General features: G+C 40.2%; 1 protein-coding gene across 1 annotated transcript in view; it reads right to left on the bottom strand.

Annotated features, from left to right (window-relative positions):
* Positions 1 to 351: 351 nt before the first annotated feature.
* The window catches only part of LOC117821952 (vitamin D3 receptor A), a 115,933-nt gene continuing 92,881 nt past the window's right edge, over positions 352 to 23,403 (bottom strand). The window contains exons 5-10 of the mRNA XM_034696526.1: positions 21,038 to 21,222; positions 19,997 to 20,096; positions 18,157 to 18,334; positions 14,611 to 14,762; positions 12,105 to 12,221; positions 352 to 9,982 (exon numbers count right to left, since the gene is read on the bottom strand). Of these exons, the coding sequence (XP_034552417.1) occupies positions 9,729 to 9,982; positions 12,105 to 12,221; positions 14,611 to 14,762; positions 18,157 to 18,334; positions 19,997 to 20,096; positions 21,038 to 21,222 (986 nt within the window). The 3' untranslated portion in view covers positions 352 to 9,728. The remainder of the gene's footprint in view (positions 9,983 to 12,104; positions 12,222 to 14,610; positions 14,763 to 18,156; positions 18,335 to 19,996; positions 20,097 to 21,037; positions 21,223 to 23,403) is intronic.

Here is a 23,403-nt window from a genome sequence, read left to right as displayed (position 1 = left end):
AACTTTAAAGACATTTTTTGGGGACCTCTTAGACCAATATATATTGATGAAAAAAGCGTGATATGTCACCTTTAAGTTTGTTGAGCCGAAGAATGTATTGAGACAAGTTTTAATCAGAGTCTGTTCTGGCCTAACAGTTGACAGTTGAGAGTCTGCTCAAGAGGAAGGACATTTCTGTCAGACTGTGTGCTGTTTTGATTTTAATAAAGTCATTCATCTCTAATTCTTTTCAGACAGAAATGTTTAAATGCATGAAGATAAACACGTTTGAGACTCATCACATGGGTGAACTAACCCTTTAATCCCCATTTCCTGACATGCCTAACAGAACACAGAGACAGGAGCACAGCAGAGGTTTTGCATCATTATGTACAGCTGTTTTATTTGTGATTTCCCCAAAAACATCATCAGTATTTTACTACATACAATGCATGTAATCAAAGTACAATGGATCAACTTCAAAGACAAGAAGAGCAAAAAAAGAAAAGAGCAACACAAAAAAACATCAGGTGGTGATTCTGACCACAAAGAGAGAGACATTGGTTAAGGTTCTGTTTGTATAACACTATTTGTTTGTTTATTTGTTTATGTAAAAGGCTGCTGATGGTGCAATCAACAGCCCTGCCATGGCAACTGTATATGTTGAAAAGACAAGTTTCTGCTAGAAGCACTGAGGTCTGGTGAGTTTACTGCATGGTGGTGTGCATGGGTGAAGGGGGGGGGTTCTTATCTTGGGACTGAACTACGACTTGTATTTTTTCTTTTGTCCTCGTAGTGACGACAACACGTCCTGCTATGGGAGGTCAGCATCTGCTGGACGCTCTGACACGATGTTCAATCAAATCAAACAAAAGAAACAACTTTTGTAAGACTGATGCATCATCACGGTAGATCTTTACTGAGATACTACTGATCAATAAACAGACAGGCTGAATGAAATCAAAGAACGACCAGCAGACGGAGACAGAGCTCGTGATCCTCCCATCAACAAGCTACTGCTGACTATTAAACGGATACAACATTTACAGATGTGTGGATATGAAGAGAGGCGAAAACAGCTACTGAAACCGAATGAAACTGTCTTAACATCAGCAATACAAAGACAAGTCGTCCTGTATTCTGGTTTAAACCCCTGATATTGTCCCAAAATAAGGCTGTGGGTTCTAGGCACACCAAGGTACAACTGAGCTGAGCAATATGTGCATTTATGTTTGTTTTTTATTTCATTAAAAAGACATGAAACTTTCTGTTTGCACTGGATGAATTAATGTTGAATTAACGTCTAACCGCCCGACTAATCTGGGCGTTCTACAGAGATTAGAGTTTTTAAAAAAGAAGAAAAACAGAGATGATGACAACAGATCTTTTGAGACGTTTGCAGAGCATACAGAGACAAAAACACAAGTGCATCATTGGCAAAAACTGCTGGTGAGGGAGATAAAGAAGTGCACATGGTGTGCATCGTGTGTGTGTGTGTGTGTGTGTTTGTGTGTGTGTGTGTGTGTGTCCTTCTGAGTGTGTGTTTTGTGTTCAGTGTTTGTCTTTTCAGTCAGTTAGTATGAAAGTTCGCTCGTGAGCGCAGTCTTTTAAGTGCATGTGTGTGAGCAAGCACATATTTGAAGAGGTAGCAGAGAAACGCAATCAGAGCAGCAGATGAAAACCTGTCCTGACCGACGAGCATGCATCTGTTACAACAGTAGAAAAGACAACTTCCTGTCCGCCTGCTCCCTGCAGGTCCACACATGTGGGACAGTTCTCCTGACGCAGACGGGAATATTTCTCATTCTGGGCCCTTTTATTTTTGGAACCATAAAAATATAGACCATTTTGGAGTTGTTGCATTAGATCGACCAAGATGTCAGCGGTGACACGACTGCGGGCTCATCTTTTGGGGCATTACAGGTCGGCAAAGTACCTCCTCTGAAGGTGAGTGTTTCTGTCACTGATGGGTTCCGGTTGTCATAAAAAGTGTTTCACAACGATGCAGATTCTATAATAGAGTCTAGAAACAGCTTTTACATCGCACTCCTCAAAAGGACCAGGAGTTGGTTGTCTACCTTTGAACCAGTTTGTTGTTCTGTGTCGTTGTTCTCACATCTTTTGTTGAATCACAGGGAACAATTTAAGAAACAACTGTCAGATAATTACATAAACTAAGTCACTAATCAGAGCAGGGGTAGACAATCAACACCATGTTTTTCAAAGTATAACTAACTTTTTTTATTGAACTAATTTGAACCGGTACTTTAGCCCTGGACGATGAAGTTACAATCGTCTTTGTAGCCGACAACTCCAAAAACTTGTTCTAATCACGTAGCAATCAGAACATTTCTTGAAAACATTTGCCTAAGATTCAAAATCCTCGATTATGATCTGCTGGTTCATTTTTGAGGATTCAGCTGATTTTATGTAAATGTCCAATCAACAATCGGTTTCAAAGAGCTTTCTTGTAAATGTTCTGTCCTGAACTGAATGTCTTCTTTTTTTTTTACCATAGTCATGAAATATGTCCCGTGTTAATCCAGTACAATATTGAAAACCGCCCACAGCTTTCTGTCAACATCAGCTGACTGCATAAAAAACGTAGAAGAGCGTCATCCTGCACACACTGAGCTGAAATGTGATTCATTTGTCGATAAAATACAAAAGTGATCACTAAAGGCTTGTTGTGTCATTCACAGCATATCTATTGAAGGCCTGGTCCTGTGACGCAGAGTGAAAGCAGCGAATAAACAGAGGATTCAGAAGCAGTGAGTGTGAGAAGAAGGCAGAGTGCTGAGAGGATGAGCCGGAGCAGATGTGTGTGTGTGTGTGTGTGTGTGTGTGTGTGTGAGAGAGAGTGTGAGACTGATGATGGTGGAGTAGACAAACATTTACACTATTTGTATCTAGACTATCTAAAATGGGATCCCAATGTTAGAAAGCCTTTTCAGAGGTTTGGAGGAAAGCTACAGGTGGAGACACAAACAGAAACCTGCATTACACAGAGGCGAAGCAGACGGAGGGGCTGATGTCACTACTTTGACTTTGTTTTAGGTAAGGGTGGAGTAGTTTTCAGTCTCACCACCACCACCACCACCACCACCACCACCACCGTCCTGTTCTCTGAAGCAGTACAAAGTTATTCAAAGACCTCCAGCTTTGTCTCCGAGCAGCTGAAGGTGGTCGATCAGGTCTGGTGAGATGTTTCTGACTGTGCTGCAACAAACCAGCACGGCTTAATCTGGTGACATTTTACTGAAGCTGTTAGTTTAATCTTATCAAAATATTTCAAAGGTGTTCAGAATTTACAGCGAAGCAGTCTGGAGTAGGGCCTGCTGCCTCCTGAGTCCAAATTCATTCACTGCACTTTTTGCATTTGAAGCATGCACCCTCTGGTTTCATGCTACATTCACATCAACAGACTGAAAAACATCAATGTCTCTTTTGTACTATTTTCTGATGTTCTGATGTTAGCTGAGTCTGTTCAGTGCAGTCTAGGGTGACCATACGTCCTGGTTTGACACCTTTCTGTTTGTTTACTGGTTTATATAATTACATTATTTTAAAGTTTGGGAGACATGATTTTTATCTGCTGAGGCACTTTTCATGGAGTTGGAAAAAGTGCACTGATAAAAAAAAATGCAGCTATACATGAGCTCACACCCCTGGGTTTGCTGTAAAATTAAAGTGTTGTATTTGGAGGTTTGAAAACCTGGTCACCCCTCCCTAGATCTCCTTTAATTTAATTTAAAAAAAAAACAGACTTAGCTTTAGCTTTGCCGGGTGTTAGCTTCATTATTTTGTTGTTTAATACAATTTCATTTAGTAGAAGCTTTAAATAACTCAGCTAACTCTGCAAGACAGTTGATGAGCTTTTAGAAAGTTTGAAAAGTAAACTTCACCGCTTCAATGCCTGGATGTTTATTATGTTGCTAGAGCCTTCAAGCAGATAGCTTAGCAGAATGACTGGAATCAAGAGGAAACAGATAGCCTGCTGGTGTGTGCAGCTAAATCAAAACTAGCTTGTCCTCCAACTTTTTATTTCTTCTGTTATATTTCATCAATTCTAAATTTAATTGGGTTAAAAGAGAGCATTCCTGCAATGACAGGATGCCGACCTAAAGTATGCTAATCTCGTGTTTTTTTCTGTTTTATTCTCTTGCATGTAGGGCTGGGCGATAATTCAATAACCATAATTATCGTGATCTAATTTTTCTCAATATAAATACAACAAATGTTCGATGAAAATGTGACATATTTGAATCTGTAATTACACCCCCTGTCAAAGCAGTCAAAAATTATGGATTTAAGAAGTTTATCAGAGAACTAAATCCAGACACATGCTAACAAACCGTCTTCAACTTTCACTCAGGGGCAAAAATCTGCCTTTAAGTTTAAATGAAATAATGATTTGATATTTATCGTGATAATTATCGATATCGACTGATATGAAAAATGTTATTGTGATAACATCTTTTTCAATACCGCCCAGCACTACTACCATGCAGAAGCTAACTGAGCTACGCTGCCTTAATCATGAAGCCACTTTTTGGTGTTTCTGCGCTCCAAATGTCTAAAAACAATCAGATGTGTTTACATGATTCGTGTTGCTCCTACTTCTATGTGAACGTATCCATTCTTTAAAGCTAAGTCGTGATTACATACGTCAGTGGTGCTGTGATACTGAAGAGGCCTCTGTTTTGACTCACTGTACAGATTTGTTTTCTTACATTGAGGTTTGAGGTAAAATAAATCATCCAGCATTCGAAAGTAGAACCGAGTTAAAAAGGAACAAACTGTACATATAAACAAAAAACCCTTCTAAATTAGTGTTAAATCATAAACACAGTCATGCTGCAACTAAATATATACAGCATGTGTGGATATACGCACACACACACACACGCTGTATATATGTGCGGAAGGGAGAGGTAGTATGTTGGGTTAAACCCAGCGCCGAAGCTTAGCGGCACGTCGTCCGTTCGTCGAGACAACAGAGACAGAAAACACAGAATGAGGCAGAGATGAGGATCGAGTGAGAAGAGCAGAACAGAGAGTGACAGAAACATCTAGAAACATTGGGATCCACTCATATACTGACTGGTCTACTGGCAAGAGGGTTCTACAGGACAACCTTCGTCTTTATTCAACTGGCAACTGGTTTACTGTCAGTCTGTCGTAAAATAAAAAACACTGCAGAGGCTGCCGAGGAGAGAGTTGAGTTTTTTGTTGTGAGTGTGTGTTGCAAGTTTATGTTTGGTTCCCTTAAAGGCTATTGTGAAAAAGTCATCCTGTAAATGATTATTGAGGTATCTGTTAAATGTTTCCAGCTGAGTGAGGTTTTTGTAAGTAAGGCTACTGAGGTGGAGCTGCTGACCTGGGTTGAAGGGACAAGGGGGAGAGAGGGAAGAGACTGCAGTCTTGTTTTGGTTCATTTGAGCGCTAATGGCCTCTCTACATGCTCAAGCTAACTATTAGTTTGAAACAGTGAGCCGCTCCTGTCTTTCAGCTGCAGTTGTTTCCGTGTTAGAGCAGAGAGAGCCATTTAAGATGAACCATCGCTCCGAACCTTCAGAACACACAGTCTCCGCTCCAGTCACCCCGTCCTGCATTCCTTTTAAAACAGATGATGTAGATGTTGATGTTAGATGTAAAAAAGTCCCCTTTTTATGTATTACAACAACTATTCTGAAACAAAATGATGATTGTTTTAAAAAAAATTCAAGAGCTGCAATGCAAGACACAGAGTAGTGAGAAAGATTATGTCACACTTTGGGTTTAGGAGGCGACATCTCAACGTCAGTCACTGCACACACCGTCTGTACAGCACGTCACTACGTCTGCATGTGGCAATTCTCATTTGAAAAATACACTTTGTCCTAGAGTTCTCTATACAGATTCTACACAGTCTTCTGAAGGTCCAATCCAAATGTTTGTCTGGGGACAAAAAGGAGCCGTTCTGCATTGTCCCTTTCACAGTAAAGTGACGCGTCTGATTCCACAGCAGCTAAATCTGCGACTCCCGTCAGCCCTTGGTGCACCACAGTTTATCTTTTTTTTTTTTTCCAAAGCAGAGCCTGAGTGGCTGCTGAGTTAAAGCTATGAAGAGTAATCCTGCTGTAGTTGGCTATTGCAGAAGAAGAGGTGGTTAGATGGTTGAGTGATGAATGTAGAGGCAGGCCTACGCTGTCGCTGTTGCCACTGGCTAAATCCTGTGTCAGTCATTTGAGGCAGTGTTAGTTCATGATCACTTGACTGTTTGGACATCCCACTTCCGGAAAAGCAGACATATCTGTTTGTTTTCTCTCTTTACAGAGCAAGCGACGGCCTTTCCTTTGACAATGAAGAGATTCAGCTCCACCGTTTCCTTCCCCTCAGGTTACAGCTCCAGGTGGGACACGGCTGCACTGACAAGCCTGTTGTTTTATACAGGACGGAGGATCAATGCTTCCTTGTCCTTGAACAAAGAGTGAAGCCGTCATGGGCTGTTCTGCCATCTCTCCTTCAAAGTCAGTCAAAAAAAAGGAAGGGGGGTGTCATTCACGTGCTCTAGGAAAAGGAGTCCACCACGCTCGTCTCTGCTTCAATAGAACGACATCCCAGCGCAGAAAGCCAAGCTCTAGCTAGACAGCAAACTCTGACACGCATTAATATTTGACAATCTTGAAAAGAAAGAAAATTGAGGAAGAAAAACAAATCACCAAAATGAAAATATAATGGGTATACTGTATAACTGTCAAAAAGCTTATTGATAGACTTTAGAAAGAGAGAGAAAGAGAAAAGGTGTACATCCATAAGCTTTGAGTGGACACAGAGGACACTCCCGGGTGGAGCCGTGTGGTGCATGAAGGAGTCTGTCGGAGGGTCAAAGAGCTCCTGATGTTTGAGTTCAGATCGTGCACAAGTCTCTGCTGACTGGAATGCTCAACACGACCACTGCTGGGAATGTTCAGTCACATGACGCCTTTGCAATCAAACAAGTAAAGAGGAGCATCATCTGAAACAGGTCTAGACCCGTAGTGACCCCTGAAAGAGGGACTCTATTGGGAGGTTTGGTACGATATGTTTCTTTAAGTGCCCAATTCTAATGTTCTACTCCAGCCCCGCCTCTGCAGGGAGAAAGGGTTGTGATCGTCACTTAGAAACAGGACACCATTCAGGATTTTGCACAATCATCTGCAACCCTGAAGATGTTACACTGCCTCAGTTTGTGAAGCTTTCTGTTTTTTTCTTTCATTTCTTTTTTCTTTTGAGAGAGCTCTTTTTGGGGGCCATTTAAGGAGAGGCTTCTTTAGTCCCTTTAAGAAATGGGACAGCTCCATGAACAAGGGAGAGCTTAAATCAGAGAGGCAGGACCGTGGGATCCGTCTCTTGTTCTCGATATTTAATTAACAACACTTGCTGATATCATGCTGCAAATCCCTAAAAGCCTCTCCGCCGCTGGTCCAACCCAAACCCAACAGTCTTCTTCTTCTATGCACCAGAACTCAGTCATTTGACCCAGAGTGCCGCCTCTGTCCACTCTGGCTGAATAAACACAAGAGTCCATCTCCTAATTTGCATATAGTGCTGTATCTCCAGAGCATCCTGCCATCAACATCTGAGTTCTCTTAGTATTTTGCCTACATTAATCTCTAACTATGTACAGACTTAGCAAGTGGTATTTACAAAGTTTGTCCACAAGGGGGCGATCCAGGCCTGCGTGAGGGGTGAGCATGCACTGTGTCGACAGAAACGTGATATGATATGTAGTGATGTTGAAATGTAACATCCTAAAAACCTCGCTTATGTGGCTGGTGTTGAAATGATATAAATGTGACGATAAGGTATGAGGCTTGGTTTCAGTATTAAATATAAAAACTTTCTCTCTCTGTTTTAGAGCATCTGAAGGATTTCATTCCACAAACTCTATATGCTATGCTTTGTTCCTACTGTACATTGCTACCATCTGTAGAAGTCACTTTTTTCGCCCTGAAAAAACAAACAAAGCTAACGCTGCTATTCATCTATTACAGTTTAAAATTAATGCTTTTTCAAATGATGCCTTATAATGGGGTCTAATTGAACAATAATGTCTGATTATGATCATGCAAACTGTTTAATTATTAAACATTAAGCTTCGGAATGAAAATCTTAGTTTTTTAAAAAGTTTCACTTTAGCTTACTTATGCTGTTACTTTGTTTTGATTAGAAATCACAGTGATACCTAGAGCTTCAAAAAACAATCTCTGTCTTATGATTGTAAGCTTACGCCACACACACCATAAACACCAAGTACACAATATCAGACAAACTTTTCCCTGAGGCAACAGCCGGTAGTTGGCTTCTATCCAACTATCTAGCTCTAACTGTCTTAGCAGCAATCTAACCAGCCGAACAAATATCTTTTTGGATACTCACTATCCACTAAAACGTGACGTTGTGTTTGCGTATGTCAGTCTACAAACTTCACAGGTCCACACACGACTAAAAAACATCAACAGAGAAGTACTTCCCTGCACTAAACCCTCAGTCAGAGCCTGTACACACACCCCCTTGTGGTCCATCAATATTCTCATAAACTGTACACACACCACAAAAATAGAAGGTCTCCTCACACACGTCTCTGTGCGCTCTCGTGTGTGTGTCGTTTGAACAAGGACACACACACAGCCGAAGAGGGGCCTTCATATCTTCTACATTATACAACACTCAGAACTGTTTGCCTCCATGGAAGCAAACACTCTCTTAAATATATATTTATATTTATATATATCAGCTTATACGTATCATTTATATTTATATAGCATTATACATACATTCTTGTTTTGTGTAATTCCCTTTTGTCTTGCGAACAGGGAACTCTAACCGTAGCATTTCTCTCCATCCGTCCTTCCTCTTTTACTCGTTTTCCTCTACATCTCCTTTCTCTTACACCGTTTTCACACTGAAACACTCGCACTTTAACTTCAGCCGACCATCTGAGACCTCTCTAAGTTTGCACAAACACAGAAGCAGGGCATGAAAGCACACCTGCCAGACGCCATCTTAACCATGCCGTTTGAAGTGTTTCCGTTACTTTAAGCTTGCACATTGCTGGCTATGTAGATATTTATATATTTGGATGTCTTTGCTGTTACAAACCGTAAATGTTTATAGCTATCTAACACTGGTGTAGTAACATGGCTAAAATATGTCTGTACCTCAAACCTGCCAGCTTGGTTAAAAGATGTAAATCTGCAACTTTTCCTGTCGCTCATCGCGATGATGTGAACATGGAACAATGTTATGAGGTTGATGGTAGAGAGGATGTGACGGTCACATCCATCCAGCTGTCATCGCTGAAAACAAAAGGCAGGAGTCCGGCGGTGATGTCCAGGTAGAGGTGGTGTTGAGAAAGGCGTTTTTTGGGATGAAGAGAGGATCTGGATGTAATGACATTTAATGCAGTACTGTGTTTTTAAATCCAGAGGTCAAATATAATCTGGTTGTCCAAGTACTGCAGAAATCCAAAGCATAATCTGGGGTCTGAAATCCGTAAATCCAGAGCTCCAGGTATCTGCTGCTTGAGGTCCAGAGAAGGAGGATGAGGAGGATGAGGAGGATGGGCAAGTTAGGAAGAGGTGACTGTCTAGATATCTGGATATCCTTTTTTCTCCCACATGTCCAGGTAAATCAGGGTTAGGGGTTTCTGGAGAAAGGCGGTATGGGTTGTTTAATCATCCTGTGTGTGATGAATGTGTGTATGTCGGAGCGCTCCTTCTCTGCTATGACACCTCGCTGCCAAACACTTCCAGCACGAGCGGGGTGAGCTGCATGCTGTGCTCGGGCTGGAAGGAGAGCGAGCGGTACTGCTTGGAGTGCTCCTCGTTCAGGCTGCGCAGGTCAGCCAGCTTCTGGATCATTTTGGCGTAGAGGAGGCGTCCGCCTGGGTGGTTCACACGGATGTAGGCCTGCAGGGTCTCGGACAGATGGTCCTGGAGCTGCTCGATGCGGTTGTGGTCCTGGACCCCGGGACGATCTGTCGTTGATGGGTGGGGAGGGTGAAGGGGAGGGAGTGTGACCGTTATGAGGGAGGTCAGAGCAGGGGAGGCAGGCAAGCAGAGGGGGAGTCAAGTTAAGGGGGAGAGATGGGGGACGCACAGCAAGAGAGCAGAGGGAAGCGAGGTTGAGGTAGGGAGGTGGATTAATGGAGAGAAAGAGAACATCGGTCAAAGCAGAGTATTGTTTTCTGTGCTACAAGAAAAGTAAGCAACTTTGTTTTCTGATGACACAACATGCACTCTGATATCAAATCCACCGTTTACAGTAAACAGCTTCTGATGTTGACACTTCTTCAACAAAATAAACTCATACAAACCACTTCCTACTTTCTCATGTGGTTTTAAGTGTTTCCACAACAGCGCTGATACAAGACATGTTTACAGAAGTCACATCTCAGGTTTTCTTTCTTTATTTTAGAGTTGTGAAAGTTTCTGCACACTTTCCTCAGGTGGTGAAGGAGCTACCCTGCACGTTTGGCACAGGGTTCATGATAGGAAGAAGGCAGGTCGCAACAGATATTTTCATTTAATGCCGACACCTCAGAGCATGAAATATCACTGAAACATTACATTTGTTGAGAATTACATTTTTGGGAGAAGTCTGCTTATGTGACATTTTTCACCTGCACTTCAAACTTAGAAAAAAACTAAGAGATTGGAGAAGGGGTCTCAGAAACAGCCAGGTTTTGAGTGTCAGTGTTGCTTAACCCTTTAAATGCATTCATTTTGTCTAGTTATTTTATCAACATTCATCAACTGGCTTTCTTAGTAATCACCAAGCTGTGTTTAATTCTTGATTCTGATTGATCGAAACCCTTTGACAACGGTTATTAACTTTGAACATCAAGAGCGATGCCAAGGACAACCTGATCACACGTTTGACTTCTGCTTGTCGGTGTCGACTGCAAAGCTCAGAGAAGAAGGAGAGCTCAATGAGGACAAAAGTCGACATCAATACTCGTGCAGAAATCCCGTTCACCTTAACATTACCTTTAATGGAAATATTAATGCCACCAGAAAGAGGCTGATAGGAATAAGTTGTTACGAATGCATTATTTATAGCTTTATCAGGAGCTAGTTTTAAGATGTGTACACAAATAATTTTTTCAGATTTTACACCTTTTTCTTATAGAGGAGAGGACAGTGGATAGTGTAGGAAACTGGGAGAGTGGGGGAATAGCATGCGGAAAGAGGGTGCAGACTGGATTCAAACCCAGGCAACCTGCTACAAGGGTGCGCAGCCTAACCATTAGGCCGAGTCTGCGCTCACACAAAGAATTTTTTAACCAATAAAATAATCTTTGAATCTTTATTTTGTGTCACCTTGTTTGTGTTTTTAGGTGCTAGCTGGGTAATAAGCAGGATGTTACATATTGAGTGGGTGATAATGCAAACAAGAAGGTCGGGGTCCTGCTCTCCCTGTCAGGATTCTAATTTGAATAATAATTTTCTGGCTGTACATCAAAACAAAACCTTCAAATTGTGTTTTATTGTTGTATTACCTTCCCTCTCTTTCTTCTATGAGTTCAGATTTTTTTCCTTTTATTTGTTTTTACATTTTCCTCCATGAAACAGTAAACTCTGACAGCAGTGAAATAATGACCGTACAGCTTGTGGTAGAGAGCTTTCAACAAACACTTGGACATCCCATTTATTTAAGCTCTCTGGTTTATTGACTCATGTTAGTGTTGGACGGTGGAAACAAACACGCTTTGAAATGTTGAGATGGTGAGAGGGTCTGAATAATGTTACCCTAAAGTGGCTCTGCTGTTTGACTCATTTATCAGAATCTTTCACAGTTTTTAAAACTGGTCTGTTAATTCTAAAAAATCAGTGATGTGATGATGCACTCGTTTATCATGCAGGATGTTTAGTTTCCCAGGAGAAGCCTTTTCCTGGGTAACTGCATCATACAAAGATGTTTAGGTGAATCCAGGTCAGCTAGCAACACAAACCCTTCTCTACTCTGTTTATTCTCTCCTGACATTGTGTTGCTAGTCACTAAATCTGCTAACAATCTCACATTCACGCTCACACTCTCATAAAAGCAGCTCAGCTGGACGTGTACCTACACTGTGAACACACAAACACAAGCAGTACCTGGGGAGAGCAGGCAGATGGCCATGAGCAGCACGTGCTCCTCCTCGTGCAGGTTCAGTTTCTTCAGACCGACCTGGAACTTCACCAGCGGCTCCAACAGCTCCAGAGTGTGACCGGCTGCCGAGGACAACAAAAACACACCGTCAGTAATAACCAGGGAAACACATGATGTGCTTTCTCATTCACCTGAAAACCTTTATGTATTTTTATTCATGGAGGAGAATCATCCCTCTCTGTGTGTATTCAAACACTGCTTACAGAGAGCGTTTCTTTCTGCGTTACAAAATAAGAAGCTAGTGTGTGCTTGTGGCTGCCTTATTGCTTCAGTGAAAATACCTGAAGTCCAACGCTCACAGCAATGTGAGAGTGTGCAGAGAACAGCAGTGTGTAGGTGATCCTTGTTAATTCTTCAGTTATGTCATTCTTCACAATACATTTTTGACTGGATATTTTACTGGATGTCTGTAAGCCAATCAGTGTTTCACATCAATTAACTGTACTGCAGTAAAGCCAGGGGCACGACCAGAAAGGTCCCCATATACCTGATTGGCCATCCCAGGCGTCACCCAAATTTCTTAAGCGATGATTGGTTATTTGTCTTGTGAGAACTGGGACTTGTGTTGTAGCTTTTTTTTGGTCATTTAAATTGTAGAAAAATAACTAATCTTTTTTTTTTTAGAAGATGGATGAGTAGAAGAGGAGGTAGTCTATCAAAAATAGCAAACAAACAAAATAAAATATTGTCAACAATTTGATTTTGGACAGTGTGCAGTAGTGTCCTTGTAATTATTTAGGTATTTGAAATTATGACTTTGGACAAACATCTCTCTCTTGAGTCTTTTAAGATTTCAGCTTAGAGGATTTATATGTTGCCACTTTTTCGAGTGAAAAGTATACACATGACTATGACATCTGTGTGATACTGTAATATGAATAGTTGAAGTAGATATGATAAGTGGAGACAGAAATGGTGAATAAAAGATATTAATGTGTGTGTTTGAGCAAACAAACTTAACGTCACCCCTGCATTAATCAGTGCCCCAGTCAGGTCAAATGCGTCAAAGAGTCTGGACATTCTTCCCTCTTTCTTTAGCGAGCGTAACCAACCATGAGTCAAGGTGGAAGTTTGACAGTAGCACAATTTGATGATGTTACATTAGTTTGAGTTTCAAGAAAAGCCATATGTTGGATGTATGTTGGATGTCTTGTAAACGTCCACATATGGACCTGTGGATTAAAAGCTTTAAACTAAGATTTTTTTAAAATCCGTACTTTGTTGGATGTAAATGTCCAAGGACCAAATGAGAACATAAACCGATTCTATAAAAGACAGAATAAAAATATGTTTTTATTGCTTCTGACTCATCGGTTTTCATTATCTATTGAACCAATCAGCCAATTATCCATCCTATTTCTCATATATGAGAATACTCAGTTTGGGTAACTTTGTAATCCATTTTTTATAAACTTTTTTTTAAGATATCAAAAAATAAAGTACCAATATATGTGAAACTTAATTAAATGGGTAACTTTAACCATTAACAGGATTTAATTAATCATGGTGAATTAATAAACCTTGTTTATTTGCTTTAAAAAATGGTTTAAAAAGCGTTATTATGAGTAATTTTACCGTAAACTTGCATCCCTTAATAAATATATTTTGAGTCCTGATGATGAATGATTAATTTAGGGGAGAAACCAACCATCAAAATATTATTTTGTGTGTGTTTGGAAAATAATTTGGTGGTGAATTAAACACACTTAAAGAAGCAGCAGGCTACAAAGATGAACCATTAGTCTGTGTGTGTATAAATATTGCTCACGGAGAGCATCACTTCCTGACCTACATGTGAGAGGGACTAAGAAGTGAGTGTGTGTTTGTGGCTGCCTCACTGCTTCAATGAAAATACCTGAAGTCCAAACCTCATCGTAACGTGAAAGTGTGCATAGAAAAGCAGTGTGTGTGGGTGATCTGTAGAAGACTCGCTTATGTAGGGAAGGGAAGGAAATAAAATCACAGCTGTGTCATCAGTCTGTTGAGAGAGAGAGACAGAGAGAGAGAGAGAGTGTCTATGTGTGTGTGTGTGTGTGTGTGTGTGTGTGTGTGTGTGTGTGTGTGTGTGTGTGTGTGTGTGTGTGTGTGTGTGTGTGTGTGTTTCAGGCAGATTTCTGTAATGCAGAGTGGGTTGATGTGTCCTTCATGGAATAATTGTGAATCGTTTATACAGTATCGCTTATACAGTATGTTTAAGTATCAGTTCTGCACTGTTTCAGCTTCACTGTTGGTACTAACAGAAAAATGAAACAGGGGGCGCTGGTGTCCCCACATACAGAGGCTATAGTCCTCGTCGCAGAGGTCACCGGTTCGACTCCTGGCCGCGACCATTTGCTGCATGTCTTCCCCCCCTCTACTCCTCACGTTTCCTGCCTCTCTTCAGCTGTCCTATCATAAAGGCAAAAAAGCCCAAAAACATAACTTTAAAGAAAAAAGAAGAATGAAACAGACCCTTTGTGACATCGTTTATGCAGTATTTGAAGTCGGGTCCTCCGCAGCTCCAGGACATGTCCTCCAGGCTGAACGACTGATTTGAACGAAGCATGATGATCTCAATGGCACTCGACTTCAGCAAAGCAATCTGGTCTTCTGCCGTCAGCTCTCTGAAACACACAATCACAGATAGAGAGTGTTACAGGTGTTTGAAGCCAGACACAAGCGTTCTCAGAATAAAAGAAGTACCCAGATCTGATTTAGCCTTCCAGTAAAGAACTGGAACTTCAAGGACAAAAGTTTTCTTTTTGTTTTACTAAACTTGCAAAGATATCGCAGTCTTGGGAGCTAAACAGATAAATGGTTGATCACATTTATGAGTATCCCTGGTAAATGGAAGGTAAACAATGAAATACTGTGGTGCAGCATTACTAAAGAGACAGAAGTAAAGCAGCCAATACATTGTCCATTCAACAGAGACCGCTGACGAGCACATTGTTAACTGCTTAACTGTCTGCACAATGCATGTATATGAATATGTAAACGTGTGTAAATGTATGCATGAATACACCACTGCAGGGGGCACTGGGGACATGGATAATCAAGGACACAAATGCTAAATGGACTGAAGTTACACAAACCTTTGATGAGCTTTGATTCTTGAAAGATTATAACAACAACCTTTATGTATTTAATATTTCATAAAATTCAACTACGTTTATTTTAAAAGTCATTTTTTATTCTTTTTTTGGATATTCTTTTTTATTCACATGAACACCAAAACAACAAACAAAAAAAAACAAGATAAAAAATTGAACAAAAAAAATACTTGTACAGACAAGCACCACTTCGATAATTTTTGGTATTTTTCCCGTTCTTTAAATAAATGTTAGCTGTTAAAAAAAATTATAGAAATAACAGAAAATCTTTGATCACAAATCAAATGCTGCATTACTCGCAAGTACATCGTGGATGTGCTTTTTAAATTTTATTTCTCTATTGTATTTTAAAAAGTTATTTTAAAACACTGGAAAGCTACATATCCTCCCTCACTTAAACACTGGAGTAACGAACTGCGATATTATTTGAAATTGGAAAAATTGTTAGTCTTTGAAAATAACAAAATATTTCATTTTGAAAACCTATGGGGTAAAGTATTACACACACTTAGTTCATGAGTTCTTATTTATTTATTTATTTATTTAATTTCTACATAGAATTTCCTTTTACTGTACCCCTTATTTATTGGGCACTGAGGTGGTGCTGAATAAAAATAAATAAATAAAAGTTGTTTTCAAGGCTCATACATCAGGTGGTCTGCAGGTTTCATGCGACCGAAAATGTAAGATTTTTTAAGAGTGTGAGATGGCTAGATACTTAATCAAAGTGCCACCATGAAAACTGTCAAGTGTAAGAAACTAGCCTACAAAGATGTCTTTACTGGTGTTGAGAGAGAGCATGAGGCAGAACTCTTAAGAGTCAAAGTGGTGCCATTTAATTTGAATAAAAACTCACTTGAAACTCAGCACAGCAGGAAAACAACCAGTGCAGATTAAAATGTCCTCATGGTGTTCTCACACTCAGCACATACACAAACACACACCCACACATGACGCTGTTCCATCCTACAACAAGATCCATTTTAACAGATAATAGGTGTTTATCAGCCAGAGTTGTCCTTAACCACCCACACTTGCTTTTGTATGCATGTGTGTATCAGATAAGCACACACAACAACTCGGTTATACTGTAGTGACAGTGTCCAACCCCAGGCTCTGTGTGATCATCACAGCACAGAAAACACCGAGATGTGAGCTCCGGGATTACATTAGGATTACTTCTGCAAGTACAAAGTTGCACTACAGTTATTCTGGAGGAGGATCAAAACGTTTTCATAGAGGGGGGGTGGAGGTGTATAGCTAAGAAAAGAAGGGGAGGATATTCAGTGTGTGAAGAATAATTGCAAATAAACTACACTGAAATATTTCACTGAGAGCCATCAAACTTTGTCAAAGTAATGTGTATCAGTGTAAAAATGAAGCTATACTTCAGCTTACACTTTAACAGTTCAAATGTCTCATGGCTTTTTGTATAACACTCCACTGTTCATTCATTCATTTCTTCATTGAATAAGAGAGCTTTTATGTGTCTACCACTTATAAACCATCATTTGTTGACTGACTTCTCTTCATAAATTGAAGGTGTCCATAAATGAACAAAGACCAGCACAGAGAAGATTGATGTTTGTTCGCTCTTTACAGACTGAGGGGAGGAAGGGGGGTAAATTGCATACAACATAATTCTCATTCACGATAATTCACGCCAGCAGTCGAGTGAGCCGGGTCTATAAAATCTCCTATAACTAAGGTCAGTGTTTATGTCTGAATAGAGTTATATGAATGTGTCTCTGTGTGCCCCTGCACCGCCTCACTGTCTGCTCAATATGTATTTCTTGTACAGCACATTGATTTTCTCGTGCTTTACTTTCTCATGAAAACGAAAGGTATGACCTCTGTGTGGCATCAACATGTACAGTAAGTCTGTCTGCAAGTAAACAGTTATTGCTCTGCATCACAACATGCAAACACATGGATGTATTATGTATGCTCACATGGCAGATGTGTCTCCACATTCTGTTATGACATGATCAGTGCGTGTGCATACAATTACAAACTTAACTCTCAGCTCAGCGTGCGTTCATAAAGCCACAGCCTGTTCCGGCGTATTCTTGGAAGAGCTTGTTTGTTTGGTGAGAGATAATAGCATCTCACCTTCCTCAATAACGTCCTGTGAATATGTGGGAAGCGAATCACTGTGCTCTGTGTGTAGGCGGGGAGCTCGTTCAGGCTGCGAGCCCGTGTGCCTGTACGTGCTGCTGATCTAATGCACCTGAATTTTACCAGTCAACAAATGATTACCAGAACTGAGAGGAACAGCAGATCGCTGCAGGGGTGATACAGTTTCATTTTCTACATGGGTATGATTCATGGAACCAGAGGATTATCCTGCATATCAATAACAGAATCTTTCTGAACCAATCAGAAACCTTCCTGCTGACCTGTAGGTCAGAGGTCGGCTTCAGCAGCCTGACGAGTCTGAAAGGAATTCATGTTTGTGCATCCACACCCACAGCAGAGGAATTAAATAAGGGCTTATGATGAGGATTACTTCTGATTGATTAATCTGCTGATTTTTTTTTCTTTAAAAACAATTTTAATTCTTTGTTTTTTAAAAGTCAGAAGATCGAAAGAAATGTTGCGCATTGCCAAGTGACATCAACTCTAAACTGGTGAATCACACCAGAAAATATTTGGTATTTCTGCTTGTTTGATAATTAGATTAATCAATCTGTTATAGATATGTTTGCAGATTATATTATTTTCTTGTTTTCAGCTCTGAATCAAATCAGAAATATTTTATTTTAGATGCATGAAGGATCTTTTAAGGCTCTCTTGAAGCACAAATCAAGGAAATGCTACCATTGATGACTCTGAGGGAGTGATGCAGTGCATGCTTCACAAATACTTCAAAACCTACTAATTGGCCATTGGTCTTAGTCTGTACCTGAAGCCAGGGATCATCTTGGCAAAGCCTATGACCTTCTGGATGCTGTAGGAGACCAGGTCGGCCAGGTGGGGCAGCATGGAGAGCTTGGTGTCCTCCTCACTGGAGTCTGGACTGCTCGCTCCGTCCTGGTACATCATTAACAGGTTGCTGAAGTTCATCTTGGTGTCCACAGACTCTGTTTGCGGCGGAGATTAAAGACAAGGTGAGAACAGAGGAGAAAAACAGCGAGGGGGGGAGGGGCAGAGTGAAGAAGTGATTATAAGGAGAAGGAAAAAGATGGATGTTTTGAACACAGAAATAGCAGAGCACCAGAGAGGGATTACACCAGGTGAGAGCAGGGGATTTCACAGAGAACACACTATTGTTATCATGAAGATGTCTGAATGGGAGTACTTAAAAAAGAAGATGTATAAATAATATTTTGAATGGATTTGTGAACACTTTATTGCTTATTTGCTTGAGAAAAAAAAATACAAACACAAGCTGGCAATCAAAAAATGTCTTTGGCTGATTGTTAAAATGGGAGATATGCAAAATATATTAAGTCCATTAAAGTCCAGACAAATAAAAAAAGGTAATAACATTCACCATTATTTCCTAATTATCTAATAATAAGGTTATTTGTCTCATTCAATGTTTTTAACAGTGATTATTTTTATTATTTCTTAAATCCTGCATGACAGTAGCTACATTTCTTTAAAATATTAAAGGATTTCATCTCGGACTTCAGGAAAACACTGCTTCAACTCTACCATACTGTCAACTTTAGGACCAAACTTACTGATTAATCAAGAAAGTTCTGACAATATTAAATTCTGATGAAAGAATCGTGAGTTGCAGCCTTTCCAGATTTATGTAGGCATTTCAATATGATCTGATTTTCATGATATGAGAAAGAATAAACCTCCTTATTCAAAATTGAACAAATCACTTGAAGCAACAAAAGAGAGTCTGGAGTGTTCAGAAACTCAAACAAAGTATTGTGATGGTGTTCTGTGGTGGTGAACACCGGCCGTGATTCTGTCTGAACGGTTCACACACAGAGAGGCTGTGAAATAGAAACCGTCAAGGATGCTTTAAAAAAAAATTAAGAATCTGACTAAAGCACTTCTCTGAAGTTGTCTGGGTGGATGAAGTGTGGCACTTTAGGCTTTGTGTATTTTGTGCTCCTTTTCTTTAGCATCCTGTTTAGTGCATCATTATTTTCTCATTGTATGTTGTAGCTGAATGTTTGTTTCTTTTAATCTTTGGTTTTATCTGGTGGAGAATCATTTGTTGACCATGCCTTGCTCTCACACCTCTGAGACAAACTGCCTCCCACTCAGGTGCTCTCGGTGTTGATGTGTTTAAGAGGCTGATGGTGTTCTGAGGTAGAGGACTGCTGTTCCCCTATGGTGGGTTGTATCTCAGCTTTTTAACATGACCTGTTTATGTTTAAGAATTTATAGAATGAAAAGGGACGTTTTTGAACAAATCACTGTCCATCACAACTAATATTAAGTTAAATTTAGTGTTTTTACAAACTGCAACAAACAGCAGCACTGAGGACACATTGAGGACATCATGCAGAGTTTAAGAAACTTACACAATCAAACACATTAGTGTACTTATAACAGCATGTGCACAACTCTTCTTGCTTTATGGAGCGACCTTGCTCTTTATTAAATCTCTGATTGCACAACTGTGAAAGTCATTGGTACACTCCACAGAATAACCGCTTATTTACTTCTTTTATTTTCAAATCAATGGATCCTTAAGACCTTGGTAAAAATAACCCTGAAGTATGAAAAGCTAACAAGACCGAGAGCAGAGGAGAAGGACTCTGAGTGAATCTCACCAGGTGAGTGGTTGAATGAGTCAGAGGAGGCGTCAGACAGAGAGTGAAGGGAGGCGGCTCTGCTGGCACTGCGTGTTACCGGGCCATCGCGCACCGGAGGCTGTGGATACACACAAAGAAACACAAATATTAATACAATCACAGCTTGGTACGACGCAGCCGGGAGCTTAGGAATCTAATCCTGTACAAGTACGGACAGTCAGCACGCACCAGGAGCCTGCTTCACACCCAGGGATCAACACGTTACCTGGATTACTCCCATGTTCTTGGAAGTCCAAGTAAAGGGATAGTGACAATGTTTTCATCAAGTATTTGTCCCTCTGTACCTTACACACTCACTACTGATGAGTACCATATCAGACTACTTAATAAAGAAGTAAGCTCACATTATTATGGGAAATATAAACCAAAAGTAAATCATACTCCTCAAACCTACAGTGTGTTGGATAATTCATGCATATGTCTTACTTTATTCTGTTAAGGATTAAATATTAAATTTGCATTATTGATGTCATTGCTGGCAGCTTCTTTAATTTTGAATAATTTACAAAACATTGAGGCCATGATGAGTGATCAATTTATACTGTTACTTTTAATCAATCAAGAACTCCCAGCCAATCAGAATTTAATATTCTTAAGTGTTTAAGGTATAAAGTTACTAATCTGCAGAAAAACAAGTTTAATTTTAGCTTTCTTACGTGTCCTGTTGTTACTTTCTTTCTGATCCGATCACTTCTTTTGCTTCCTAGCTCCAAAGAAGTACGTTTCCATTGCAGCAGCCTCTTATTTTAAATGAGATATCCAGCACACTGTGGTGTATGTTACTTGTTTTGATTAAAAGATCTGTTCTGTTCTGTTTTGTAATCCTGTTTTCACTGGAAAATGTAGTAACATGGCCTGATGCAGAGCTTCAGGACACCCTCCCTTCTGCTGTATGAAGTCATGAGGAGCTCCACCCAATTACATGATGCAGAACAAAAGCCATGCTGTCAACAATGTCACTGTGGATTTGGTGTAAGGAAAACTTTGCTCTGGACTAACCCTGAAGCGGGAGAAGTCTGAATAGGAGGCATCGTAGGTCTTGTGATGAGCTTCCACCAGGGAGGAGATGATCCGGGCCTGCTCGTCGTTCAGACGAGGCCTCATTGCCTCCCGGGCCGCCTCCTCCTCTTTCCTCTTCATGATCATGTCCTTCTTCCTCTGAACCTCCTCGTCTGTCAGGATGACTGCAACAGAGAAACATGGAGTAATTGTTAGAATACATAGAGGTACAAATTCAACGGCACAATAGAAATGTTTACCTGTGTGAATAAACTGAAAAGAAGCAAAAGCAGAAAGTCCAATCATGATCTGATGTATTCATGTTTCCTCTCCTGCTGCTGTGGCAGGAAATACTTCAGGACTGTAAACACTAACCAAGATACATTTGACAGTAAGTACGTTTAATATTAAAAAAAAACTTCTCCCTGACTGTAATGAATTTAACCAAGTTAAGGCAGGTGACCTGATTTTTGTCCTGCCGGAGCAAACATGTATTTAGCAGGAGGTAGGTGCTTATGTCACTCTCTGCTCTTAATCTAAATCAACTCAATCAAGAGCTAACAGCATTACCATCCAGACTATCAGAGGTAACGTATCTGGGCTTATCTCATCTAGTCGAATTTTAGTGAAAGTGACTGATGCACAGTTTTACACATGGTATCATATACTGTATAATAAGGGTGGTGTACATTTAGTCGACTTAACATTTAAACATTATCCCTCAAAAAGTCGACACCAGAATTACTAGTCTAAACTACCCGTAATGGATAACCAGCACAGACATAAGAACGTTAATCTGCAAGAAGAACATAGGGCTGGTGGTGCTAGCTCTGCTAGTGTTAGCCACACTATGTAATTTGAGATCCATCACCTGACACTGTGATCCTGTGTTTAGTCTTGTTAAATAAGCTATTTCAGAATTGAGATTTTTATTCAAACCACAAGAAAATGTATCCTAGAACATCCCTTCTGTTCATACAATGTCAATGACATCACATTAAGCTGAATTCATAGTATGTACTGGTGTCAGCGCGAGGATGTCTGGATGTCCACTATATTGTCCAGAGATCTTAAGAATGAGACAGAATTTCATTGCTAATTAGGGATGTCAACAATTAATGGAGTACCGATTAACTGATTGTTAAGAACTTACTCGAACACATTTTTTTGTTTTGATTTTGTATCACGTGGAACGAACATCATGTGGTCTTATTTTTCATTCAGCTATCAGGGAGGTGTTTAACGTTTAAAGCATGTTTGGATGTGAATCAGCTGTTTAAAGGTGTTGCGACCTGGTTGCGGCCCGGTTGCGCTCCCGGCTGACACCTGACCACGTTCGCATGCTTATTTTTCTCAATAAGAACGAGTAGACAGAAAACGGGACACTGTGAGTCTAAAACATGTTGCTGTTCAGTTCCCTTGTTGCAGTAAATCCACATGTTGCAGTCTGAGCCTTCACTTTTATGTCCGCAAGGTTATTTTTATGAGCCTGCTCCACACGTTGATATTCAACACCTCAATACGATCTGTAGATATTCAATATTGTCAGTTATATACATTGTGTTGTGAAGGAAAATTTGATTCAGGGGACAAAACGCATTTGGAAATTTTTTTTGACATGGAAAACTTTACTTTTTTTATATGGTTAATCGATAATTGATCAGTAACATTTCCAAAGATCGATCATGGAAATTACTTGAAATTTACATCCCTAGTGCTAATACTTAACTAACACAAAATGCATTGCAGCTCCTCAAACTATACAACCCGCAGAGCTTGTCAGCCAACAACAAATATAGATCAAAACAACTACGTAGCTGTCTAAATAAGAGTTTGTACATTGTTGTTGAATTCTGTATGCGGCCCGACAGGCATGGTAGAATAGCTATCATATGTCAGACTATAATGAAGTAATAGATGAAATTATATGAGGTGGAGAGGATGTGCAAGAGTATGTTGTTAACAGAATACCAACCATCACGTTTGTAGGTAGTTAGCATGTGGTTTTGGACGCAGCCAAGTCAAATTCATAAGAATCATAAGTTGTTTGCTCTCACAGACAAGAATGGATGTCCAGGGCTTGATAAATGGCCTCAGCTGGCTTTAACAGCAGGAACACTGAATCATGTTTCAGGATTAACTTGGGCTCTAAAAGTGAGATGCTTTTGGAAATCTGTTCTTTTCAGGCAACTTAACAACGTTAGCATTAAAAACTAAGTGAGGGAGCAATAATGTTCACTCCAAACATCTCCATCTCAGGCTACATGAACCATACATCGTCCTCGCACGCAGAGGCCTGTCATGTCTGCTTCCCTCTCATACAGCTGATGCAGCGGGTGTTGGATGTTTAAGTGCCTTTTTTCTTA

Source organism: Notolabrus celidotus, chromosome 11 (assembly GCF_009762535.1).
Source record: "Notolabrus celidotus isolate fNotCel1 chromosome 11, fNotCel1.pri, whole genome shotgun sequence".
NCBI lineage: Eukaryota > Metazoa > Chordata > Actinopteri > Labriformes > Labridae > Notolabrus > Notolabrus celidotus.
This window is presented reverse-complemented; position numbering and strand designations above follow the sequence as displayed.